The 11,431-nt window shown below is 39.9% G+C and overlaps 1 protein-coding gene across 1 annotated transcript in view; it reads left to right on the forward strand.

Moving 5' to 3' along the window:
* alg13 (ALG13 UDP-N-acetylglucosaminyltransferase subunit) overlaps positions 1-7,668 on the forward strand; it is an 84,744-nt gene extending 77,076 nt beyond the window's left edge. The window contains exons 19-22 of the mRNA XM_068046981.1: positions 2,839-2,937; positions 3,025-3,065; positions 3,695-3,872; positions 7,415-7,668. Of these exons, the coding sequence (XP_067903082.1) occupies positions 2,839-2,937; positions 3,025-3,065; positions 3,695-3,872; positions 7,415-7,668 (572 nt within the window). The remainder of the gene's footprint in view (positions 1-2,838; positions 2,938-3,024; positions 3,066-3,694; positions 3,873-7,414) is intronic.
* Positions 7,669-11,431: the final 3,763 nt, after the last annotated feature.

Here is an 11,431-nt window from a genome sequence, read left to right on the forward strand (position 1 = left end):
TTTTTTCTCTCATTCCTTTGCTTTGTGTTCAGACTGCTGCTGAGATGGTTAGACTCTATTTTTGGAAATGGATCATTGCTTGCACTTGTGTGGCATGAATGATGCGAGTAATTTAGAACGTCCCCAACCCCGTGTGTGGCCACACAAGTAGCATTCCTTATTTCTCAATAAAGCTACCCTGTCAAATAAACTAATAGTAACAGCCATGTAAAGTTCTTGAAAGACCATTACAATTGAAATGCATGGTTGGGAATATGATGACTCATATTACATTTGCTCCAGATTCTGGGTCACCTACCATCTGAACCCCTTGCAGTCTGACAGCCTCTTAAGTGGCTCTAGGCATTTAATTGTGGCAAAGTTGACCAATTTATGCTTTTTCTGACCCTTGGCACAAGGCTCCTTCATCACTGAAGTGAATTGTTTTTGCAGCAAATTTATTGCATGCACATGCTTGTCAGTGATATTTGCTCTAGTGCTATGGGCTTATTAGCTAGTCTGATGGATTTACTGTCCTAACGTGTATAATGGACAAATTGCATTTGCATGAACATGTCCACTATATGTGGAGGAGACAGTACTAGAAGCTGAAAGTGTTTGTTTCAAAATACAGTTGTAATAAATTTGGAATGTATGCACTAATCATATGTGCCAAATTTCACCTGGGAGTAGGCCATTCAGCCCCCTTGAGCCTGCTCCACCATTCAGTTAGATCATGACTGATCTGTACCTCAGCTTTGTTTAATACCCTTACCAAACAATAATCTATCTACCTCAGTTTTAAAAGCTCCAACTGTCCTAGCATGCACAGCCTTCTGGGGGACAGTTTTTTGCAATTTCTACCCTTGGTTTGTAGGGGTGAAAGTGCTTCCTGATCATGCTTCTGAATGGCCGCCTAATTCTACATCCGCCCCCCCCCCCCCCCTTTTAGATTTCCCCCAACCAGGGGAAATAGTTTATTGACTTACCTATCAAATTATTTTAACATTTTAAATGACACATTTGAAAATTCAGCTGTTAACTCTTTAAGCAGTGGATGCAAATGCATGGTGCTATTAAAATAAAAGCAAGTTGCCCTAGTGCCCTTTCCTCAACCAATATTGCCAAAAATGAATCAATCATTTGTTTGTTTGTGGGTGTCCTCATTGTGTCTATATCGGCTACCAGTCTTGCTTGTGTAATAGTCCACTTATAAAACCAATTGATTTATTCATCACTTTGGGTTGGCCTGAAGTCATGAGGTGCTCTACTTGGGTATTTTTTAAAGCTATAATGAAATCATAAACCAGTTTACAAAGATTTTGTTGCATTGGCACAAAAATATTTTCCCATTGTATATGCAGAAAACAGTGCCTTTGGGACAGGAAAAGAAATGTAGCTACTTTGTGCATTGTGCACTATTTTTAAACTCCAGTAGATGGTACTCTTTTATTAGTCTTGCAGAAATGACAGCAGCCAAAGCTCCATGCTTTCCTACTTAAAACTGAGCTCATGTTAGTTTATTTGCAATGATTTTTATACTGAAGTTGTTTCAGTTAAAACCTTGAAATCATTTGTCTTTGAACCATAAACGCTATTAAGGTTGCCTTTTTTTCGTTTAAATTTAGATTTGATTAGAGCACCCAATTCTTATTTTGTATTATAACTCAACACATGATTTTATTGACTCCATGACATAGTGAAAGGTTAGAAAAAAAACACCCTGCTGTCCTGTCTAGCATTATTTTCATTAATGCTCTTGTGGGGGTGAAGAGGAAAGTAAGTATTGTGTATGGACTCTTTGAATCAAATGGTAAAGTGTTCCTGCCCCTATGCATAATTCTCAAACAATGATCTGCATAAAGAAGACTTTTAAAAAGATAAAGTAGATTGAGTAGATCAATGTAAGGATCTTCGTGTTCTTGTGATTGTTCTGCTATCTTTAAAAAAAAAAAAATTACATCTTAACTAAATGAACACGCTACTTTTGTCTTTTTTTTAGGTCTTGGTTTCCTTTTACTCACTCCTCAAACTTCATGTATTCAAATATAAAATTTTATCTCCAAATATGGAATATAAGTTGCTTGAAGGGAAGACCTAATTTCATATTGCAGTATACTGCCCCACTGATCACTAATAAAGTGTGGTACCTTTCCTCTTTCGAAGGCGTGCACTGTCTTGGAATATAGATTCAAGGGCAATGGTAGCCCATGATACTTCACATTTGGCTACTGTTCATATCTAAGCTGATGCAGTGAATGTTGGTATAGTAGTCAACCATCACAGTTTAGCCCAATCCTGTTTTGTACACAATCTGTGCTCATAAAACATTTTCTGGTAGTGATCTTGAGCAGGAACCTTTTTTTTTAAAACACCCCGTGCCCTGCTTCTCCCCAAATTTGCTAAGGCAAATCACTTCACCCCAGAGCTGCTCAACTGAGTGCTAAATCAGCACTGTACAAGAATATTCTAGTCTGGATAGTTTAGTGCTGCATTTTTATCCTTTAATTAGTCTGGAATAATTTACACTTCACTCACCCATGATCTTTATGTACTGTTAGTTTGACACAAGTTGCAGGAAAGTCATTGTTGTAGTTTCTGATTAGCCTGTACCACTCTTCCCACATCCCCTCTTCTACTTACAATACTTGTCGAGCTATAACTTCCGTTATTTTCAGTTCTGGAAAGTAAACTTGCAAGGCTATTTTTAGATCCAGTGCCAGTACATGTGTTATCCATTGACCATGGCTTGCTATGGTTCTCAATTCTGACGCTTATTACTTGGAAGAATATGATGTCTTCTGCTTACTTTCTAGTAGCAGTACTTTTCAGTGTGTATTTGTTTTCTGTTCCACTCAGGTCCTTCCTTTCCTGTCACTGAAATGGGTGAAACCATGAATTCTCCTGCACCACCACCGCCATATTCCTGTGATCCCAATGGCAATGATCTTCCTCGAGGTGAGACCCTTTTACACTGAACACAACCAAAGTTCATAAATGCTCAAGTTTTATAGTAACAAAAGTCTATTTGATATCTCTTTTTAGATAGAAAGGTGGTTCAGTATTACTTCAACCTTGGTTTGCAGGTGAGTTTGATGGGAATTATAGGATTACAGCATTGCAGTTCTACATATGTCAAAATCTGCTGTCCTGTCTGATATTTTTCAAAAACACTTCGAATGAGTCATCCAGGAGGTATTCTGTAGAACTTCATACCATCTTTTAAGTACTTCGTCTTGCTAGCATACACATACTTGTTTTTAAATGATGGTCCATATCTTTTATTCAGGATTTACGTACATGAGGTTGTTTGCAAATGTCTTGATGCAGTTAAAGCAACATGTGACTTAAAGTTCCTTTTTGAAGAGGTCACTCGAATGGTTTAAGACTCTGGCATGCATCTTGGGTCAAGTGTAGCAAAATGATAAAATACTTGCTTAATGGATTCAAGTCAGTTGGGTCTTTTGGGGAAATTAGTAGTAAACAGTGAGTTTTGTAAAAGCGTGCTGGTTCCACCTAGAATTTTGGACTTGTAATTATAAAACTAATTTGTGTGACTATCTGTTGTGTGATTTACTTATCTGTAATTGCACCTTAGTAAAAATGGAATCATTTTACCAAGTTAAAAATTATCACTTTTTTTTAAACAAAGCAAGTTGAAAATCATCATTTGCTTGGTTCTGGTCAGTTTTGAGCGCATTTCTCTTGTTTCTAGTGTTACCACCAAAACTATTGGCACTCAGTGGTCTGTGTGCCACAACAGCAACCAGTGGATATCTACCCAGCATTTCCTGCAGCTCCCCAGTTTATTGAACAGTCAACTGTGCCACAGCTGTATGGTGACAGTGGGAGAAATGATGACCATCAAAGTTCCTCTGACGCTATGTCTAACGGCAAGTTTATTTTATATTTTCAGCAGATTTTCTTTAATACGAAAATCCGTATCTGAAGTTCCAATCAGTATTGCAAAGGGAAATTGTCCAAACTTTAATTAGTGTGTTTTTTTTATCAAGAATCGAGCACTCTGGTCAGGAATAGCTTTGCTATTTGCAGAGTAAAGTTCCCTGTATTCTACCTCAACAATGTGTCACACCCCTAATGCTGATTGCACCAGTTTCACATTTTATCCAGTTCCCACCTTCGCCATTTTTAGAGTGACCATTAGTTCTGAATTATGGACAATTCTGTACTGGGTGCTGCCCACATGACTGTTCTGTGGAATAATTTCAGTATCATATATAAACTATTCATTACCTTCAGTAACTGCTCCTGGTCTGCCATTTGTGGCAACTGGTGGAATTTAAATTCAATTGTTTAATAAATTCAATTAATTAATTTAAAATCTGGAATTGAAAGCTGGTCTGTTTCATGGCGCCATCACTGTCATTGTCGTTAAAAACCCATCTGATTCACTAATGTCCTTTTTAGGGAAGGAAATCTGCTGTCCTTACCTGGTCTGGCTGACATGTGACTCCAGACCCTCAGAAATGTGATTGACTCTTAACTTACCTCTGAAATGGCCTAGTAAGGGCAATTAGGGACTGGCAATCGACGCCCACTTCCCATGAAAGAATAAAAAAACTCAATTTTTTTCAATGTAACATTTCCCATACCAGTTCCTGAATTACAAAAATAAACCCAAATTAAAGCGTGCTGAATATGCTTCTTCAACACCAGCAGTTAATTATAACTTTAGATTGTTAAGCATAACATATGGTTGAGTAATGCTTGGGCAGAACCAGATTGAAACTTCCAAACTCAATTCACATGGGACTCTTGCAGATAGGAGACCTGGGCTAATTGGTGAAAGGACCGTGCCAAATCCACTGTGCTTTCCTCTGCACCACTGCCCCCACTCACTATGATTTAAACCACCGAGGTAGTTAAAATGATTAAGGAATTCTGTTCTGAGCCTAGACAGATATGTAAATCATATTCCACAACAAAGACAAAAGGAACCAGAATGAGTTATAGGCATTAAAATTCGTAATGATGCTTAAGTTGAACTAACGGCTCAAATGTAAAATTAGGATTTCAGCTTCAAAAAAACTTCAATTCTGGGCCTCAGTCAGCCAAGCCAAGGGCCACAAGCGTATCCAGTGATGTTGGCAGCTGAGGCAATTCCAACATTCAGTTTTTCTGAATAATGACGTAGCAACTCACCAAGGCTCTGACAGCACATTCTAAGCCCGTGACTTCTACCACCTAGAAGAAGGGCAGCAGATGCATGGGAACACTGCCACCTGCAAGTTCTCCAAGCCCCACACCATCCTGATTTGGAACTATATCACCATTCCTTCACTGTCATTGGCTCAAAAACCTGGAGCTCCCTTCCTAACAGCACTGTGGCTATATGTACACCACATGGACTGCAGTGGTTCAAGAAGGCAGCTCATCACGACCATCACCTCAAGGGCAATAAATTATGGCTTTACCAGTGATGCTCACATCCCATGAAAGAATAAAAAAAAGTTGATTATGAGCAGGTTTAAAAACATAATTAAATGGGGTGGGTGAGGAGCAGCGATTAATTCTCATCACTGCTCATTTCAGACTTTTAGATAACAAAATGACTAGCTTATGGTTTGTGTGTGAGCATACTGAATACTGAAATGGGAGCTGTTTATGCAGAATTACCCTATTAAAGCAGTCTGAAGCAATGTTGAACTGATTTTAGTAGGTGCCCCATCTATAAATTCTTAGGTTACCTTCATTAACTCTTCGTGGCATCTCATCCACTTTCCTTCAATTTAAAACATACTAACGCTCACCGTACCTGTTTTGCATTATAAAAATAAACACGTGATGAGGCTGATTTTTAAAGGGCACTGAATGTTATACAAATACGACAGTGGGTTCTGCCAGGACCACTTGGCTCCAGATCTCATTATAGTCTTGGTTCAAATATGGACAAAAGAGCAGAATTCCAGAGATGAGGTAAGAGTGACCGCCCTTGACATCCAGGCAGCATTTGAAAGTGTGGCCTCATGGATCCTGCCTGGAGTCATATATGGCACAAAGGTATATGGCAGTTGTTGCTGGAGGACAATCGCTTCAGCCCCTGGGCATTGTTGCAGGAGTTCCTCAGGGTAGTGTCCTAGGCCCAACCATCTTCAGCTGCTTCATAAATGGCCTTCCCTTTATCATCAGGTCAGAGTGGGAATCTTCACTGATAGTTGCACAGTGTTCAGTTCCATTCACAATTTCCCAGATACTGCAGCAGTCTTTGCCCTCATCCAGCAAGATCTGGGCAACATTCAGGCTTGGGCTGATAAGTGGCAAATAACATTCATGCTACATAAGTTCCAGGCAATGACCATCTCCAACAGGAGAGAATCTAACCATCTCCCATTGATATTCACAAAATTACCATCACTGAATCCCCAGCCATCAACATCCTGGGGGTCACCATTAACAAGAGATTTAACTGGACCAGCCACATAAATACTGTGGCTTTAAGGGTAGGTCAAAGGCTGGATATTCTGTGGCAAGTAACTCGCCTGACTCCAAAGCTTTTCCACCATCTACAAGACAAAAGTCAGGAATGTGATGGAATACTCTCCACTTGCCTGGATGAATGCATCTCCAACAATGCTTGAAGTTCAGTGCCATCCAGAAGAAAGCACTTGCTTGATTGGCACCTCATCCACCACTTCAAGCTTCTGCTCCTTGCACCATTGGTGCACTATGGCTGCAGTGTGTACCATCTGCAAGATGCACTGCAGCAACTCGGCAAGGCTTCTTTAACAGCAGCTTCCAAACCAGTGACTTCTGCCCTGTAGAAGGACAAGGACAGCAGACACATGGGAACACCGCCACCTGCAAGTACCCCTGCAAGTCACACACCATCCTGATTTGGAAATATAGTGCCATTCCTTCGCTGCTGGGGAAAAATCCTAGAACACTCTACCTATCAGCAAAGTGGAAATACCAACATCATATGAATTGCAGGAGTTCAAGAAGGTGGCTTACCGCCACCCACTCCGTAGATAGTTTGGGAATGGACAATAAATATTGGCCTTGCCAGCAGTGTCCAAATCCCATGAAGGAGTGAAAACAAATAGTTGAGCATAACATATGATTAAGTTATGCTTAGGCAGAATTAGTTGTGGTCATTACAGGATTCTTGCAATCCATTCCAAAAGGTCTTGTGTAGTTCATCTAGATTTGAAATCTAGGTGAAAACTGATGAATGCATATAGCTATGATTCTGTACCTGAGCACTCCACCCTACCCCCTGCCCCAGAAGAGTTTGTCTTGCTTTGGGGCATATTGATACATTTCCCATGATTGGGCAGAAGGTTGTCTTGTTCAAGTTGAGAGGTCTTGTAAATGGTCCCTGTAAGTCCCTCCTAAGTTGTAACATTTTAGTTTTCCTTTAGGGAGGGTGAATGTTGGTCTTTGATACTGAAGGGCTGTTTTTTTTTATTTGCAGGTTCTTATCCTGTGGAGCCTCCACCAGTTCCTCATTCAACGGTGTATTATCCGGTGCTGACCGACCAGTACATTCCGGCACCTATATCTGCATATGATCCCTGCATCCCTGTAACATCCGCACTTCATTATGTTGGTCCCTGGTACCCAACAAACCAGATGTGCAACACTTCAAGGCTGCAGAGCCCAGCACCTCCAGTTCCATTAAATTATGTTGGACCTGCCAATCAGCCTACACATTATGTATCTCACTAAGTGTATATATATAAAAAAAAATTGGGATTTAACAGACTTAACCAAAGGAGTAGATTGTTAACCCCCTTCCCCTGCCACTATTGTACATCAGATCCTTTAATTGTCTTTAACTCTGAAGATTCAATTTTATTTGAACACTGCTCTATAAACACTTCCTATTCAGATAGGCAAAGTAATCTTTGACTTTTTGTCTGCATTTGCCTGAAATATTTGTACATATGGTCTTTTATTTAAATGTGAGCTGTTTTCTTCTCATTCCTGAGATTTTCTCACTTTCCAGTAAAATTCCCAATTGGATTTGTAGACCAAAAATAGGGTAAATGTTACCAGTGAGTAGATGTGCTTTATGCAAGTTTTTCTCCACTGCACATTATCAATGGTGAATTTCTCTCACACTTTCCCAACTGCACAATATCAGAGAATCCCCCTTGAGTGAAATGGCTGTCCTCTGGAATCAGTTGAAGAATTGAAGGATTACCCTTTCAAGAAGGAAAATTATTCCTACTTGGCATTGAGTACCATTTTTTTCACCTGCTTTTCCTGTTTAAGTTAGCTGATTCTATCATACAATCTGTACCACTTCTACCTCATGTTTAAAAACATTCAAGTTTGCAATGTCTTTAGTTTGTAAAAGCTTGAGTATTTTTATAAGGTATCCAGTTCAGCTTAAAATGTTGACTGCATTAGTTTTGTTAAGCCACAGAAAAAATGTTTGGCATTGTTTTTTTTTTTTTGTTCGTTTTAAACTGTTGATGTCTGCTGTGTTCTGGAGTACAGTTGTAAGAGAAATGGTGTGTGGTTGTGGGTTCATTATTTAAAAAAAAATTGAGTAATAAAACCTGAGCACTGCAACCTATTTGTGTCAATGTGCTTTTACATGTAACCCATTGAAAACTTATCAGTAAATGTTGCAGTGCAATATCTTGCAGTGACTCTTGAATCTAAATCTTCATAATCAGAGTAGCAGCAATTTGAATCAGTAAATTGAGATGGGGCTGGGGTAAGAAATGGAAAGGCAAATTTTGATGCTGGTCACTTGAGGCTGCTGTTAGAGAATTGTACAGCAAAGGAGGATGCCATTTGAGTCTACACTGGTTCTTTTGAAAAGCAATTCTGTTAAACCCACTCCCTGCTCTTTCTCCTTATACCTTTCAAGTATTTATCCAATTCCCTCTTGAAAGCTATTATTGGATGTTTCCACCACCTTAACCAGTATATTCCAAATCCTAACCATTTGTTGCATAAGATTTTTTTCTTCCTGCTGCCTTGGGTTTTTCGCCAATCATAAATCTGTATCCTCTGATTATTGACCTTTCAGCCGTTGGCAATAGTACCTTTTTTATTTACTCTATCTAAACTCTTCAGGATTTTAAACGCCTCTATCAAATCTCCTCTTGGTTTTCTCCAAGGAGATAAATGCCAGCTTTTCTGTGGCCCTGTGTGACTGATTATTGAGGCATTAGCCATTTCCAGCATCAATGTTCTAGCTATCATTTCACCAGGAAAGTAATTGTCAAAGTAAATATTAGTCTATAATTAACATTTATATTCATAAGCGGGAAGATAACTGAAAACTGTTGTGACCTCCTGCACTGTTCCAACCAAATTCAATACAAGCTCTAGGGACGGTAATTCATCTTTTGCCTGGACACACTACAGTGCTCTGGTCTGAACATTTTAGTTTTAGTTACTTTGACCTTTAGTTATGCTACCCCATTTTCTTAACTGCGAGGGAGACTGGTGCTGCAGGAAGGGGCTTGTCTAGTGTCTTTGTTTGATAGATGAAATAAAGGCAAGTTGCTGCTTTTGGTGTCGTCCCTTAGAACACTATGCTGCAGGACATTATCTCATCTGATGAAAAGTCATAAACCTGAAACATCAACTCTCGTTTCTCTCACCGCAGATGCTGTTTCTTTTTACAAGACAGACATCGTTTTTCCAGCATTTCATTTTCATTTAAAACTGCATCTGCAAGCTTTTTCCTAATTTCCCACCACCTTTTCCTGCCTCCCACCCCATATACTTGTTTTTCCCTTGGGTGGTCCCCTCAGTCTTACTGATTTGCAAATTTTGTTTTCTAATTTGCTTGACTGATTTCTTTTATATCATCTATTGGACAAATCCAATCAAGCCAATTACTGCTGCATCTGTCTATTTTCAATCAGCAAAGTAATTTAAAAAGAAAACCCAAAATGCTGGAAATACTCTGCAGGTCTGGCAGCATCTGTGGTGAGAGAAATGAGAGTTGACGTTTCAGGTTTATGACTTTTCATCAGATGAGATAATGTCAAAGTGGTTGAAGTATTTCTAGCATTTTCAGTTTATCTTCTAAATTTCCAGCATCTGCAGATTTCTGCTTTTGCAGCAGCAGTGATGGAAGTGGCATTGACACAGCTATCAAGTGGCACTTGCTCATCAATAACGAGCTCACTGCCTCGTTTGAGTTCACCAGTGCCGCTTGACTGTAAATCTTATTACAGCCTTGGTGTACAGATGGGCAAAAGGGCTGAATGCCAGAGGTGAGGTGAGAGTGACAGCTCTTGACATCAAGGCAGCATTTGACCAACTGTGGCATCAAGGTGCTCTAGCGAAATTGAAGACTATGGGAATTGTGGAAAAATCTCCACTCGATGGACAGTAGAAGATGGCTATGCACCTTGGCGGCCAATCATCTCAGTCCCAGGACATCACTGCAGGAGTTCCTCAGGATAGCATCCTAGACCCAACCATCTTTAGCTGTTTCATGAATGACCTTGCCTCCACCATAAGGTCAGAAGTGGGGATGTTCACAGATGATTGCATAGTGTTCAGCGCCATTTGCAACTGTCATAATGAAGCAGTCTGTCCGCATGCAGCAAAACCTGGACAACATTCAGGCTTGGGCTGATGTGTGGCACAAATTTACTTGCCATGTAAGTGCCAGGCAATGACCATCTTCGAGAGAATCCAACCATTATCCCTTAATATTCAATGGCATTACCGTTGCTGAATTTTCCCCACCAACATCAAGGTGCTGTCAAAGGTGTGGTGAGTTGCTGCAGTGCATCTTGTAGATGGTACACACTGCTGCCTCTGTGTGGTGGTGGAGGGGGTGCTAATTAGGGAGCTGCTTTGTTCTGCATGGTGTCGAGCTTCCTGAGTGTTGGAGCTGTGCTCATCCAGTCGTGAAGAGTATTTCATCACATTCCTGACTTGTGCCTTGTAGATGGTGGACAAGCTTTGAGGAGTGGGTTACTCACTGTAGAATTCCCAGTTTCTGATTTCTCTTGCAGCCACAGTATTTATGCGGCTGCTCCAGTTCAGTTTCTGGTCAATGGTAGCCCCCAGGATGTTAACTCCATTTGGCTGTATTACTCCACAGAATCCATTTTTTATCCAAAAATGAGTCATGCCAGTCTGTCCTCTGCTGATAATGTAACACTGAACATTAAGTCCTGTGGATATTCAATTACCTTTCTCTAAAGATGATTTGTGGGTGAATCAGCGAAGAAACCTTTTTAAAGTTTGATGTAATAACATGACTCCACAAGGCATATTAAATTCTACTGTTCAAAGTTATGTAACTGCCTGAGATTAATTTGAAGAGTTCAGCATAAGGGTTGAGTCGGAAGTGATGCTGTGTATAACTACTTAATCAGTTTATTTATAACTGATAGGGCTACGGATAAGTTTCTTGTTGCCATGATCTTATTTTGTCAAATAGTTTTCCTCAATGTTATGGAGCTTAATTCTTTCCTAAAGAAAATGCAACAAGACTTCTAGA

The sequence above is a fragment of the Heterodontus francisci genome, chromosome 15 (genome assembly GCF_036365525.1).
Source record: "Heterodontus francisci isolate sHetFra1 chromosome 15, sHetFra1.hap1, whole genome shotgun sequence".
Classification (NCBI taxonomy): domain Eukaryota; kingdom Metazoa; phylum Chordata; class Chondrichthyes; order Heterodontiformes; family Heterodontidae; genus Heterodontus; species Heterodontus francisci.